Consider the following 16,420-nt stretch of genomic DNA (forward strand, 5'->3'; position numbering starts at 1 on the left):
ATATATATATATATATATATATATATATACACACACACAGACACACACACACACACACACACACAGATATACATATATTGAGATTTCCATTTTAAAGCTATAAAAATGAAACAGTGTTGCATACTATATATCCCTCTGTCCTGTTTCTTTTATTCAGCATTATATTTGAGACCCATCCACGCTGAGAATACAGCAGTAGTTCATTCATTTCCACTGCTGTAGGGTATCCCACCATCTGAATATGCCACAATCTATCTATCCATTCTGTGGTTAATATGGTTGTTTCAGATGGTTTCACTAATATCAGCAAGGTTGCTATGCATTCTCTTATACAGCTATCACGGTATCCATGAGCAAACATGGCTCTAGGGTGTATAGCTAGGAGTGGAATTGCTGGGTCAGTGCAGGTAATGACAACTCTTGCCAAGGTGGATCGGCCATTTGTGAAGATTCCAGTAGCCCCACGTCCCCAACACCTCTTGCTGCTGACAAACTATTTACTGCTGGCCATTCTGCTGGGAGCTTAGTGGTATCTCGCTGTGATAGACATTTTACATTACTCTATGAATAAAGTGGCTCATCTTTTTGTGTTTTTGGATGAGTCATTATGCTTCCTATTCTGTGCTTCTTCATAGCTCTTGCCCATTTTTTGTTGGACTTTATCTTCTCCCTTTTTATACTTAGAAGTGGTTTATATATTGTATATCTAATCCTTTGCTGATGGTACGTATTACAGATTTAGTCTCCCGTTTTGTGGCCCATCTTCCCACTCCATTTATGGTACATTTTGATGACAAGTTCATTTTTATGTACCCAAATGTGTCCATCTTTCCCTTGTGTTGTCTTCTTTTCTCTTGTTAAATAAATCCTTTCTTGTCCTGAGATCCTGGTGATACTCTCCTACATCCTCTCCTACAAGTTTTATCTTTTGCGTTAAATAGCTCTTTGTCGGTCACTGCATTAATATGATGCAGTCCTAATTACTATAGCTCTGTAATAAATCTTGATATCTGGCAGAGCGAGCCCCTACCTTGTTCACTTTCATTAAGAATGTCTCAGTCATTCTCGGCCCTTCCTTACTATTTTACATACATTTTAAAATCAGTTTGTAGAAGAAAAAATCCGTTGGGATTTTGATTATACTTGCAGTGACTATAGATCAATTTGAGGAGAATTGTCATCTTTGTAGTAATAGGTATTCCTAAGAACATGTTATCTCTCCATTTATCTTCCTTAATATCCTTCAATGAAATTTTGTCATCGTTTCCTTTAAAATGATTTTCACGTCTTTCTTAAGATTTATTCCTTAATATTTTATTTTTTGTTTCCTAGTGTAAATGATACTTTAAAGTCATATTTTCCACGGAAATGAATTGACATTTGTATGTCGATTTTGTATCAAGCAACTCTGCTAAATAAGTTGTTAATTCATCTGTGTACTCTCTGGGGTCTGCTATGTGCATAGTCATCATCTACAAATTTATGATAATTTCATTTCCTCCTCCTCAGTCTTCTTTTTTAAATGCGTTTTATCGCTATTTCTTATCTGACCACACTGACTAGGACTGTCAGTATAACATCGAATAAAGTGGTGGTGGTAAGTATCCTTGTCTTGTCCCCGATCTTAAAGGGGATACTTTCAACATTTCATTACTTAGTATAATACTCTGTGAGTTTTTTATGGCATCTCTTTATCTGATTAAAGAAGTTCTCTTCTAGTCCTAATTTGTTAAGAGGATGTAGCGAAAATGGATATAACATTTTATCAATCGCTTTTTCTAACTCCATTAAGATAATTCTGTTTTTTTCCCCTCAGTATGTTAAAGGTGTGACTATATTATTTGGTTTCTAATACTGAACCAACCTAGCATTATTGAGTTAAGCCCAACATGAAATATTGTCTTTTTCAATATATTCATTGCTTGATTTTGTTTGCAGATATTTTAGTTAGCACTGATGTGTCTGTTTTTGATGAAACTGGCTTTCAGTTTTTCCCTTCTGTAACATCTTTGTCTGATCTTGCTCTGTGGTTTTCTAGCTTCATAAAATGGGTTAGGAAGTAACCTTCTTGTTTTTTCTCTGTAAGAGTTGGTGTAAGATTGAAATTCTCTAATCCTTGAAAGTTTAAATCTCCTATTGAAACATCTGGCTTGGTATTTTGCTTGTGGCAAGATTTTTACCTGTAATTTCTCTAATGTTTACAGGAATATTAAGGTTTTCTATTCCTTAGTAAGTCATATTTTTCTAGGGATGTATCCATTTCATGTAAATCTTCAACTTATTGTCATGAAATTTATATTATACTCTTACCTGTTTAATCTCTACAGAATCTATGGATATGTTCCTTTTTAGATTTCTATTCATTTCTGTTGTGCTTTCTGGCTTCTTTACTTAATTAATCTTCCAAGAGATTTACAAAGAACAGTCTTATGAACCCATTAATCCTCTTTATTATAATTTGATTTCTATTTTGATAATTTATTCTTTTATGTTTATTATTTCCTTCTATTTTCTTTGGGTTTATTTTCTGTCCTTTGGCTAAGTTAAGATGTGTGCTTTGCTATTCACCTTGAGCCCTCTGTCTTTTTTAATGTAACACTTAAATTTATAAGTTCCCTTCTAAGTACAATTTTACCTACATCTCACGAGTCTTAGTAATAATTAAGCTCTAAATATTTTTAACATTCATTATGATGTACTTATATATTTTTTTAATCTTAAAACATGGGTTCTTCTAGTTGCACTTCTGTCATTAATTTCTAACAATTGTATTGTGGTCAGAGAATGTAACATATGTAATAACAAGCTTCTGAAATTTGTTGAATTTGGTCAGTTTTTATAAATGTTCTGTGCCTATTTGAAAAGAATGTGTACTCTATAAATGTTGGGTATAATGTTCTGTGCATGCCTATTTGATCAAACTTGTTTTCTTCAAATCCACTATAACCTCGCTGCCTTTTTTTTTTTTGTCTGCTTAATTTATCAATTACTGAGATAACTGTGTTAAAAATCTTCCACTTTGATGGATTCCACAATTTCTCCTTGTAATTCTGTCACTTTTTGTTTCATATTTTTTAAGGTTATGCTATGTGAGCATACAGCGTTTGACTTTTTATATATTCCTGGAAAATTGAATCTTTTAGCCACACGTTAAAAATCTTTTATCACTAGCTATATTTCTTGTGTTAAAGTGTGTTTTGTTGTATATTAGTATAACAAAACCAATTTCCTTTGTATGACATTTGCCTGGTGTCTCTTATTTTATCCTCTGGCTTTCAGTATTTCTGTGCCTTTATATTAGAAGAGATCTTTATAATTGATATAGAACTGAATGTTTTATCTACCTTAATATCTTTCTTTTAACTGGAGCATTTTGTTCATTAATGTCTGTTGTGCTATATTTGAATTCATTTGTACCATTTTATTGTGTCCTCTCTATTTGTTCTTTTCTTAGTTTTCTTTCTTGCCTGCTTTGGGTTGCATTTTTTAAAATATTTTCTTTTATTTTTCCTTTTTCTTATTCCATTTTTTCCCTTCTGCTAATTTGGATGTTGTGCTATCTAAGTCTTCTTTTCTAATAGTTAACCATAGCTATTTTAAAAAACATTCTTAAAAGGAGTAAACTAATCAGTACTGTTACTCTTTTCACAGCCAATACAAGGACTTTAGTTTGATCTCAACCGTTCATACATCAAATTATATTCTATAATTCCAAGTAATTTTATTTGTTCTCTGCTATTTATCTAAACTCCACAAATCATACTTTATTTTTATACACTCACTGTTTATTTAAATTTATCTGCATATTTACCAATATCTTTGCTCATTCCATCTTCCTACATTACAGACATGCTATCTGAATTGTAGTCAGTAGAAGGTCCGTTAATAAGGTTCTTTTGGTAAAACTCTCATTCTTTTTCTCTCCAAATGCATGTATTTTGCCCTTGTTCTTGAAAAAATTGATATGTGGAAGAGAGAATTCTAGGATAACATATTTTCTGTAAGCCTATTGAAAATATTATTCCATTGTGTCCTGGCTTCTTTTTTTCTTTTTTTTTTTTTGCGGTACGTGGGCCTCTCACTGCTGTGGCCTCTCCCGCTGCGGAGCACAGGCTCCGGACGCGCAGGCTCAGCGGCCATGGCTCACGGGCCCAGCCGCACTGCGGCATGTGGGATCTTCCCGGACCGGGGCACGAACCCGCGTCCCCTGCACCGGCAGGCGGACTCTCAACCACTGAGCCACCAGGGAAGCCCCCTCCTGGCTTCATTTTTGGTGTTGCATCGTCAGCCATCAACTTAGGGTTTTTTTAATTGATAGAAATCCGTCTTTTCCCTGCAGCTAATTTTAAGATTATTTTTCACTTTTGGTAATCTGCAGTTTCATACTGAAGTACTTATGTGAGGGTTTCTTTATATTAATTTCACCTTGAACTTGTTGGGCTTCCTTGATCTTACATTTGGTGTCTTTCATTAATTCAAGAAAATTCTCAGCCAAGATATCCTCATAGATTGCTTCCTGCCCATTCTCTCTATCACCTCCTTCTGGACCTCTTATTACACTTGTTACACTAACACACTTTTAAATATCACCCATGTATTTGAATAATTTTCAGTTTTCAGTTGTTTGTCTTTCTTTACTGCAGTTGAATAATTTCTCCACTTTTATCAAAGAGCAGCCTAATTCTCTCTTTTAGTGTTGTCTAAATCTCTTGTTTAATCCATTCATTGAGCTTTAAATTTTAATTATACTTTCTATTCTTAGATCTTCTATTTGGTTATTTTACAGTTTTGCTTACTCATTTTTATACCCTCCCATTCTTTGCTCAAATTCCTTCTTTTTTATTTATTCATTTTTCAAGTTTTAGAATACATTTACTCGAGGATAATCTCAAGATAACTTTTGATTTGTCAGCCTAAAAATGGTTTGTTTCTTCTTGCCATAGATCAAAGTTAACATAAAGGCCTATGGAAAATTATTAGCTTCTTTCTACTGGAATTGCCCGCTAACATAGCACAGTATGATCGTTTTTGCATTGCTAGAACACATATTAAAAGTTTCTTTTCGGGCTTCCCTGGTGGCACAGTGGTTGAGAGTCCACCTGCCAATTCAGGGGACACGGGTTCGTGCCCCTGTCCGGGAAGATCCCACATGCCACGGAGCGGCTGGGCCCGTGAGCCATGGCCGCTGAGCCTGCGCGTCCAGAGCCTGTACTCCGCAACAGGAGAGACCACAACAGTGAGAGGCCTGCGTACTGCAAAAAAAAAAAAATTTCTTTTCACAAAATAATGCCATCACAGGCCATAATTTTCATATTATCCACTTCAATTAGTTTTGTCACTTCTTGAATCCATCATTCGATACAAAGGTCCACACGCTATCACAGATTCTGGGCATATTTGGAAAGCCGCTGAAATCACCTCTATTCCTGATTATGAGACAATGCTGAATTTATGCTTGAACGTAAAGGCAGTTGGGGCCAGGATAAGGCATGGTGACCTGTTGAGAATGTAAGAGTTTATCTAGGCTTCTGAAGGGTGATTCCTAAAGAAAGCATTTCTGTACGAGCAGATATATCATACTTAAAAGGATGAAGTTGTTTTTCTTAGTAAATCTTGAATAGATGCCTGGGAAACTGCAGGGAAAGCGTTTGCTCCTGGTATGTGGGTCAGAAATAGTAAAGCAAAGCACCTAAACAAGAGCTCTTTTGTCTTTTGACATATTAAATATTGCTATTTTATGTGCTGCACCTGAATTCCAGTGTCTAAAACATTCACAGGTTTAATTCAGCTGTTTCTGCTGGCTCCCACTCATGGTGATTTCTTTCCTTATGTATTTTGTGACTTTTGATTATAAAATCATGTTCCTTGAAGAGTAATCCTTTGAGGATTGGATTCTTGTTGCATTCCTCCAGAAAGGATTTTCATTTGTTTCTGCCGGTCATCAAGGGACTCTTCCAACCCCAGACCACTTATACCTCAACTTACAGTAGTCCATCTAGTGTCTTGGTTAATTCGGGCGAGTTTCCATGCTGCCCCATACCACGCAGCCTGTTTATTTCTTGTTCACCCTTAATGGCGTTGCAACTTCACACGCAACTTCCTATTAGCTTCCTCACCTTGAGTGGGCCCTAGGCTTAATCACCTGTTCCCCAGTTCTCATAAAGAATCAAAGTAGAAGCTCAAGATCTCCGGGGTTCAATAGAAACTATCCTGTGAAAGCCAGCTTTGAACCTTGCTTACCTCCCACGGTCCTTGTTTTCACTACATTTTCAGCTTCTGGAGATGCCTTAATTTCATGCCACCTTAGTGATGCATTTTTAAATGATTTTGAAATATGTGCTTAAGTATTTCTGTTGTCTTAGCAGAAGGGTCATTCATATTATCGTGTACACCATACAGCTAGAAACAGAAATCCACGCTCTCCAACTTATCCTCCAGTCAGGCCTTTATTAGACTGCTCAACTGAAACCAGTCTTGCCAAGAGCACCGATGATTTTCATGTGGCCGCATCCAATGGTGATGATCAGTCATCGTCTTACTTGTACCTCTCTGCAGTATTTGGTACAGCTGATCACTCCCTCCTTCCCAAACGGTTTCTTCAGGAGACCTCACTTTCTTGATTTCCTTCTTCGAGGTCTCCTTGACTGGGCTCATCTCCTCCAGGACTCAAAATATTAGAACTCCTGAAACTTCAATCCTGGAATTTCATTTCTAGCCACAGCCATATTCCAGGTGATATTTAATCTAATACTCTGAATAATCTGTGTGCTGATAACTACCAAATTTATATTTTTAGCCCTGTCTCTTAAGAACTCTAGACTTAAGTTCAACTGCCTAATAAGTATGTCCGTTAGATGTTTGGGAGGCATGTCAAACCTAACACATTTCTTTATTTTGACCGGGCCAGGTGGCTTTCAGGATCTTAGTTCCCTGACCAGGGATCGAACCTGGGCCCCGGCGGTGAACATGCCAAGTCCTAACCACTGGACCACCAGGTGGTCCAGTAGCCTAATGGCATTAGACATTAGGCATTTCAGTAGCCTAATGGCAGTAGACCTTAGGTTTAGGGAATTCCCTAAACCTAACATGTGTAAAACTTATCTCCTTCCCTCTTCTCCCTCCAAAAAACCCCCAGTCTTCCCCAATTCTTCCCCATCTCTTTAAATGGCATCATCATTCACCCCATTGCCAGGAGTCCTTATTGATTTCTTCATTCCCTCACACCCCTCCCCCAACCCATTAGTGGGTTGTATTAGCTCTGCATGCAAAGCTGCCTTGAATCTGACCACTCCTCATGTCCACCATCCGGGTCAAAGCCAGTATCTTCTGTCACCCAGACAACCACAATAGTCCCTAAATGCCCCCCTGGCTTCTGTTCTGTCTCCCCACCCATGTCACCATCACCATCATCATCACCACCTCCAGCTGAAATCTGTTCTCCTCCATCTATAGTTCTTTTTGAAAATCAGTCAAATTATGCCCTTCTCCTACTCAGAATTCTCACACTTAGAATAAAATCTGAGCTGCTTATCATGGCCAATAAGGCCTCCCAGTGTCTGGCCCTTTCTCTGACCTCTTCTCCCTCGGTGCTCACTAATGTTCTCCTTATGCTTCTGCTACCCTGACTTTCCCCTTTTCCTCAAGAGAATCAAACTGAATCCAGCTTCAGTGCCTTTACTCATGCTGCCCCCTCTCCCTGGAAAGCTCTTTTCCTGTTTCTTTCTTGGCTCACTCCTTCATATTGTTTACATTTCTGCTCAAACATCACCTCCATAGAAAGGCCTTTACTGACCACTCCATATAAAATAGTTCTGACCTTAGTCTCTATGCTCTTATTTCATGGCACTCATCACCATGTGAAACTGTACCATTTATCTCATTGATCTGTGTCACATTTATTTTTCCCACTAGAATGTAAGTTTCATAAGGACAGAGACTTTATCTTATTTATTATACTATTCTCAGAACCTGGAAGCAGGCTAGGCCTCATAATAGTTGCCCAATAAACATTTTTGAATTCAAGAATGAATCTCATTTAACTCTCACAATAACCAGTGAGAAAGAAATGATTTTTCCAATCTTGTAGATGAGGAAACTGAGGCTCAGAGATGTTAAGTGACTTGGCCATGGTTACACATCTAGTAAGTGTCAAAATTAAACCCAAGTGTGTATGACCTTTGAGGCCATAGTATTTATTTTCAGTTTTTTAAAAAATAATTTGAGATTCACAACATAATTTGTAATATATTTACTTTGAAATAACTTCAGACTTACAAAAAAAGTTGTAAAAATAGTACAAAGAATTCTCTTTTACCTTTACTCACCTTTCCCAAATAACATCTTAGATAACCAACCATGGTACAGTTATCAACACAAGGAAGTTAGTATTGATGTGGAAGTAGTAACTTACATAGTACAGACTTATTCACATTTCGCCAGTTGTCCCAGTAATGCACCCTCCATCATGGAGGGCTAAGTCTTTGTCCTTTGCGACGTTGACACTTCTGAAGAGGGTCGTATCTTACCATCAGGATATGGAGAGTTTTCCATGATAATACCATCAGGATATGCAGAGTTTTCCATAATAATACCAGGAGGATGGAGAGTTTTCCATAATAATAGCTATTAATGTTGGGGAACTAAATAAATCTTCAAGGAGTGAAAGGAGAATGGCTCCTCACATTCTGTTTGTTTTGCTCAGCTTGGCTGACCTTGAAGCATTTATAAAAAACAGCGAGAATGGCTTGCTCAAGAAAGTCGGAAAAGGGGATTTCCAAGGATTAGTTGAAATTATGGGACACCTTATGGCTCTTAAAGAACGACAGAGCAGCACTGATGAGATGTTTGAGCCTTTAAAGCAGACTATTGAATTGCTGAAGACCTATGGACAAGAATTGCCGGAAACACTGTTCAGGCAGCTGGAGGTCAGTGCAAAGTTTATGTTTTCTTAATAAAAGAAATAGAGGGAAAGTTTGGGGATTTCAGAGTGGGATGAGGTGGGTTGAAGTAAATGAAAAACAGAGCTTGGTGATTACTCAAGGTCCATGCTTTGGAGCTAAATGTGTCGCACGTGTATAATGTGTACCACTTTCTTGAAACTCAATAAATATGAAACACTGTAACGCTGGACATACATGGGAGAACTGATGTGGATGATGTGTTTGGGTTCTTTTTCCAGGATTATGGATGAGCTGAATTTTTCATTCGGAGAAAAAAAAGCAGGTCTGAGGAATGTTATGATGGTCTAAGAGATTTGGGGCATAAAAGGAAATAACTAGGCACTCTTAGAAAATGTAGAAAAGGGCCAGGGTTACTGGCTTAGAAGTTGAGGGCAAGAAGGATAGTGTTGAATCAGAAGTAGGTGGTCGTCGGGAGAGTGGGCATCCAGGGAGCCAAGTCAAGGAAGGGTCGAACGATGCCATCAGAGCCTGGCATCGGGGCAGAGATGAAGACATCCGGGTGCGTCCAGCCTCAGGACTGTGGGGGAGGGTCTGACCACACTGAGGTCTCCTTTGCAGGAGCTGCCTGAGAAATGGAACAGCATTAAAAAGATGGCTGTTACCGTGAGGCAGCAGGTGGCCCCCCTGCAGGCGAATGAAGTGACCCTCCTCCGCCAGAGGTGCGCGGCCTTCGAGGCAGAGCAGCAGCGGTTCTGGGAGCGATTCCGCAGAGAAGCCCCCTTCAGGTATGCACCCAAGCTGCCACCACTGCTTCCCGGCCTTTAAGCACGGCAGCATCTTAAGTCACGGTGATCTCTCCGTGGAGTTCGCATATTCTTTTAACAAGTGAAGACTAGTTACTAGTCTTCCCTCCCATTTAGGTCCACTGGTTAGAACCTGGTGCTCATGTTCACAGAGTACCACTGCGGCCCGTGTGGGATGAACAAAGACTGTACAAATACTTAAAAAAGTCTAGAAGCTTCTGTGTCTCCAGGTCTATAAAGGGAGTGTGTGTGGTAAGATTACTAGGTTTTTACTAAACTGTTAGTATTCTAAATTCTCCCAGACTCCTGTTCTTTTGGTTTAAAATAGTGGCTGATAGAATTTTAAAATAATTTTGGAAGGCATTTCAGTAGCCTAATGGCAGGATTTGAAGTGATGGATTTACTTCAAGGTGTACTTTCTCTGCTTAGTAGTTAGTTCTCAGACTCCTCCCTACTTGTGGTCAGGGGTCTTTACACGAACAAAACAACTGTGGGATGGGCAACACCCATCCACACGTGCACACACACACAAGTCCTTTTCTCAGGGGCTCACTGCCTTGGTGGAGAAATCTACAGGGTCTGCTCTGGTCTGCTGCTCAGCATCGGGGGCTCCAGCCAGGGGTACCAGCCGGCTCTGTGTCTGCTGACATGCCAACTGAAGTGGACACTCTCCCCTCAGGCCAGCTCCGGGGTTTGCTTCTGTTTCCCTAGCGGGCTTCCTGCTGGGTCTCTTCTGTAGTTTTGGAGGTCTCTAGACTGAAAAATGCCCTATGTAAGGAGCAAGGAAGCTTTTTATTTTCAAGGGTTACTTACACACAGAAATCTGACATTGAGAGATACACACTAAAGCAACAAACAAAATGGAAAAAGAAAATCACAGCTTTATTGGGAGGAAAGACAACATAATGATTAAGTACATGGACTCTGGATTTAACAAGACCGGTGTCTAATCTCAGGTTCACTGCTCACTGCCTAAGTCAGGGCAGTCACTTAATATCTCTTTGCTTCAGTTGCCTCATCTGTAAAGCGGGGTTAATAATAGTATCCACCTCATAAGGTTGTTGATAGGATTAAATAACGAATCTTTGCAAGTTTTAGGCATAGGACCTGGCACTAGGATAACCAGCCATCCTGGTTTACCTGGGACAGTTTTGGGGATTTTTTTCTTTTCTTTTCTTTTTTTTTATTAAAGCATAGTTGATTTACAGTGCTGTGCTAATTGGGATGGTTGTGGTTTTAACACTGAAAGTCATACATCCAGGGAAGCCCCTCTATTTCAGGCAAACTGAGACTTAGTCACCTCACCTGGCACACAGTAAGGGCCTACCTATTCTATTATTCATTCATCAAACATTTATTAAGCAGCTACTGTCTCCCAAGCATTATACTTGGGGCTAGAGAGAACGAGATGAGTATGTCAAGAGGCAGGGGAGGACAGATGTGTAAACTGTGCTTACGATAAATGTACAACATGGAGCTCTAAAGCATTAAAATCACCTGGGGTCCAGTCTGTCCCACAGACCAACTAAATCAGACTCTCTGGGGACGAGACCGGGCATCAGTAGTTTGTAATGCTCCCCAGGTGACTCCAATGTGTAGCCAAGGTAGAGACTGCCTCCCTAAGGGAAGTAACTGGTTCCCTTTTAAGCAATCATTCCAGGGCATATAACTCCAAATGAGCCTGTGTCCATTTAGAATAAGTGCCTTAGGAGCTATGCCCTTGTTCCAAAGAAGCATCTATTGCTCAAAACATTTGTGGAACTTCTTTTGGGACTATTCCTTCAGAGTCTGAAGCACATTCTTTTGATTCTCCTTTGGGCATACAGTTGAATTTCTGAAATTCGACACTGATCACACAGGGCCAAAGCTGGTGAGGCAGGCGGGCAATTAAGCTGGGTATTTCTGCTCAGTGCTAACAATATCCACACCTAAGGCAACAGCCACAAAGGTAATGACACTGATATCTTTACATCATCTGTCCCTTTTTAAAAAAATTTCTAAAAAGGAATTCAAAGATGTCTGGTGAAATATCTTCCCAAACAGACTCCCGAGACTGCCTGAATGGAACAGCCCTCGTTTGCTGGTGTGTTTCTGTGTGTCTACTGGAAATCTGGCGTCCCTCCTTCCTGGTTACATCACGTGTGTATATTGATCAGCTCTTGTTGTTTTTTAATTTGATAGCTGCATTGGCTTTTCTTTCTTAGCACTTTTATTGATATCTATCTGCTGGCTGTAAGGATATTGCTACCCTTAACTTGCAAATTCACATCTGTCAATTTAACATGCAGATGAATCTTTGCAAGAGACTTTGAAAAGAACTGCTCACAGCAGTGTGGAAAGCCAAACATTACTGCAATTTTGATGTTTTTCTCTTCTTGTCAAGAAAACTATCAAGACTAGAGCAGAATCATGGATTTAGGGCTGAAGGGAATCTTCATGGTGTCAACGCATGAGTTTGTTTCTTAGTTTCATGTGCATGAATGTGTGTGTTTAAAATGTTTAGACACCGTGCGTGGCAAATGAGTTGAATTCTGGTTCCTCCACTTTCAGATCAATTTCTAAAATGCATCTCTGTGAAGGCAAGTTTCTGTTCCCGATTAGATGATAGGTGAAGATCACGCTGATCTTGTCTTTGGGAGGAAAAGGAAAGTGTGTGTCTCATCTGGCCCTTGCAGTCTGACAGGTGCAGGATGAATCAGGTCATTGGGGGAGGTTCTTTCTTCATGTTCAAGTTGAGTTTTTCTTCTTCCTTCTATTCTTAACTCGAAGCTGTATCAGCACATTCCTAGCTGAGCTCTCTCACTTCTCAGTAATCGGCTAAACCATCATAGCCAGATTCAAGCCTTTCTCACACCTCTCGAAATTGGAGACTCATTCTCCCCTTTGAGTGACAGGGATGCACCAAGCTTCTAGCGGCTCTCTTGTTCAGTTCCTGCCCTTGAGCACAGGCTTCCTGGCTTTAAGGAATGAATGCCATGTTATCCAGTCTCCTTACCCACATCAAGATCAGGATAATCCAGGGGTTTCTGGGTCAAAGCATTTGATCCCTAAAGCTCCAGTTCAATGGAGACCATCAGTGTTTCCAGCTGGCCAGCCACCAGATTCTGTGAACGGTGGGGAGAACCCTCCTATGGGTGCTGTCCTGCAGGACAACCAGCAAAGCAAGGCTTTCCAAATAGCCCAGTGCAGCAAACGTGAGGAAGGAAGGGCCTTCATCTTGCTTGTGCAGGGTCTCTGGTCCCTTCAAAAGTTGGAGAAAAGAGTAGTATTAGTCATGAAATCTCTCAGGGACATATCAGTATCCTCAGACATGTCATTAGTTCAACTTGACCCTGTTCTTGCAGTTAATCTGACTCACTCACATGACTCAGGCTTCCGTAGAGCAGAAGTGGTTGTGTTCTCAACAGTGGAGTCAGCAAAAAATGATTTAAGTGCTAGGATCTTCAGATAATACAGATTCCCTGACCTCAAGGACTTAACAGCCTCAGGGTCAATTTCAAAAATGAGTAACCAGACATGTCCATGGGGGCCAACTTTAACGCCCACTGGGGAGGCAGTTCACAGCCCTTGCAGAAGCTGTGCTTCAGCCAATGGGCAAATGAGACTTAGCCATTTGGAAAAAAGAGGGGTGGACAGCAAAGATATTCCAGGCAAAGGAAGCAGAACATAGAGACACACAGGGGGATGAAAACGTAACAACCAGCTGGAGGACTGCACGTATGTGTGGCTGGGATGCAGGATGTGGGAGATGAGGATGGAGAGGTCCAGGTGACCAGGCCTTGACCATGAATGAGCACTGAGGAGTACAAGCATGAGAACAGCACACATCATGGAAACACCAGTCTTGTGGCTGCAGAGAGCAGAGTGGAGCGAGGTGGACTCAAGGTGGGGCCTCCATGGGGTGGTGAGTGATTGCAACAGCTGGGTGCGAAGCAGGAGGACTGAACTGAAGCCGTGGCAGTGAGCATGGAGGAGGAGGATGGACGTGAGGGAGACTTAGGAGGGAGAATCAGCAGGATTGAGTGAATACGGGAGATGAGCAGGGAGAGAGCCTGGTGTAATTCTCCATCTTCCATCTGGACCAGTAAGCTGGAAGGGGTGTGTTCCGCTGCTCCTGAGATGGGGCCACAGGATGGGAAGAGCCGAAAGGTCACCAGGTCAGAGGGAGCGTGCTGAGTTTTATGGTACCTGTGGGGTATCAAGCACAGGTGTGTCACTGTTCCTTGTATGTGCAGGTACAGAACTGAGGTTGACATTTACCAGCTGCTCACTTCCCAAGAATTCATTTAAGTCACTTAGTCCTCTCTTTCTCTTTGTGCCTATGTCTAGGGCAGGCCTGAATCTGTACTTTCCCCAAGATCATACAGATGAGCACTGTATTTCCATTTCTCTTAATTATAGTTTTATTCATCCAGATTTTCCAGGCATTTCTGTTTTAGATTAAAATACTTTTGCATTATTATTTGAATTTCAAAGACTAACTACACCCTTTTCCCACCTATTACTTTCTTGTTCTCACACTGTATTGTTCCGCCAGGCTTTGGAGAACTGCTTCAGGTTTATTAGGCGCATTAATCAGGTCTGTGAATATCCTGACAGTTTGCACTAGAGCTTTGAAATGGGAAGAGGGTTACCTGCTCCCCTGTCTAGAGGTTCCTTTCACTACTTAGGTCAAATTAACTTTTATGTGTGCTCAGCTACAGGAAATGAAAACCCACAGATTTAAACCATAAACAAAAATTATGCCACGGGGCAGATGACGTTTGGAATAGGTTTGACAAATGATCACCTCCTACAAATATTTGAGGAACCAATATTGATTCAAGGATGTTCATGTGCACTGAGGAAAGAAGAGTTAGGAAGATCATTCATTGTCTTCTGTGTCCGCAGACCCCCAACACTCTGATAGCACCTATCCTATCGAATATGCCTGAATTTTATTCCATTAATAAATTAAACAGAATGTGGGCTTTCAGAATTTGTCTGATTTAAACTGACACCAAGTAGCTAAATTCACTTTCCAAGTTCACTCTAATGAAGTTAAAAAGTAGAACCAACACACCACGCACTCCAACAATTAGTCTTTGGAGAGCATATGCAGAAGGAACCTTCATGCTTGGTAATCTTTCCTGCTGACCCACTTGCCACGAAGGTGTTACATTTCTTTCCTTCCAGTTCTTTCTCTACTGCTCTTATAGAAGAGAAAGCTACTTGTTTATGTAGACAGAGGGCCCTCTTCAACTCTGAGAACTCCAACCCATTCTGAAACACCTGGGGACTGGACAACAGTGAAGACACACATTCAGTCTCATTCTCTTAAGATGAAAATACACAACCAGGGCACATGAGCCGAAACTATTTAGATGGAACAGGCGGGAATCAAACATAGCAAGCGTCAAAGTTAATCTGACACTAGTTTAATGGTATGCGTAACTGTTACTGTGTTGCATGGTAATTAGGCTTAAGTGGCAAGCAGTTCAGGTAAATGACTTTAATTCGGATTACTTTCCATCCGTCAAGTCAAATATTTCCAGAGACAACTGAGAGGAGAGACAGTTCAAGAAAAGGAGTTTGTATGTCATCTTCTTCCTTTTTCCCTCCCCTCTGTACCCCACCAACCAACACACGCACACGCGCGCGCACACACACACACACACACACACACGCACACACACACACACACGGGATCAGAGGAAAAGGCCAATTCTCTAATCACTCCTTTCCCCTCAACTTTCCCTTTATGTTGGACCCCGTGATACCCTATTCTGATTTTAGAGAAAGATGGTATTCACACTTAAGTCATGGTATCCCTGCTATCTAGCCTTCCATGCACACAGAAACAAGAAGATCTGAGACTGGTGATGGGAAGAAAGGATAAAGGGAGGCTGGGGGAGGAAAATGAGAGGCTCCTTGAACATTGTTCTGGGTGCTCCTGACCCATGTGGGTCCCTGTGCACGTGCAGCTCTTATGTTGGAGGAGAGGCTCTGCCAGGAACGCAGGTTGGAGGGGCCGCAGGGTAAAGGAGGCTCACGGCCATGAGGACCAGGAGGAACGGTGGGGGCAGTGAGCACCCACTGGGGAGAAGAGGGGGAAGAAACGTGGGCTCGAGCTGTAAAGCGCGATGGAGTGCTTATACGCGTGCGGCGCAGAACCAGAGGCTGCCGCGGGATGCGGGAGGAGATCAGGGGAGGCTTGAAGGAGGTACTTCGGAGATGTGGAGCCTGACAGGAGGCCTGCAGCGTGGGAAAGCCAAGCAGTGCAGGCCCGCGGTGAGGGCTTTGTGTGCACACTGCAAAGTCCCTATCAGTGGTTCTCACATCTGGAGACACTGTTTCCTGAAGGTGATGCAGGCTGTTAGCATGAGCCTCACCACAGAGAAGGACGCCGACCTGGCACATCGGAATCACCTAAGGAGTTTGTAAAATGCTGTTGCCTGGGTCCCGCCCCCAAAGATTCTGATTGAATGAGACCAGGGAGCAGCCTGACCATGGAGATCATTGAAAGCTTCCAGGAGGCTCTAACATGCAGCCAAGACCGAGAGCCACTGCCCTAGAGGGACCAATGCCAGAGTAGGTCAGGATTGGTCTCTGTCACTTACAGACCACCCACCACAAGTAGCTTGGCGGGAGCTTTGCCTGTACAGCCTCTGCAGTAACAGGACAATGCTCTTTTGTGTCAAGTGAGCTGGACGCCAGCAAGTGGAAGCAGAGTCTAAA

The 16,420-nt window shown here is 41.4% G+C and overlaps 1 protein-coding gene across 1 annotated transcript in view; it reads left to right on the plus strand.

Annotated features, from left to right (window-relative positions):
- The window catches only part of DNAH9 (dynein axonemal heavy chain 9), a 301,303-nt gene that overhangs the window by 63,573 nt on the left and 221,310 nt on the right, over nucleotides 1-16,420 (plus strand). Inside the window, exons 19-20 of the mRNA XM_024752602.1 lie at nucleotides 8,702-8,924; nucleotides 9,519-9,685. Of these exons, the coding sequence (XP_024608370.1) occupies nucleotides 8,702-8,924; nucleotides 9,519-9,685 (390 nt within the window). The remainder of the gene's footprint in view (nucleotides 1-8,701; nucleotides 8,925-9,518; nucleotides 9,686-16,420) is intronic.

The sequence above is a fragment of the Neophocaena asiaeorientalis genome, unplaced genomic scaffold (genome assembly GCF_003031525.2).
Source record: "Neophocaena asiaeorientalis asiaeorientalis breed wild unplaced genomic scaffold, Neophocaena_asiaeorientalis_V1.1 scaffold540, whole genome shotgun sequence".
In the NCBI taxonomy this organism is placed as follows: Eukaryota; Metazoa; Chordata; class Mammalia; order Artiodactyla; family Phocoenidae; genus Neophocaena; species Neophocaena asiaeorientalis.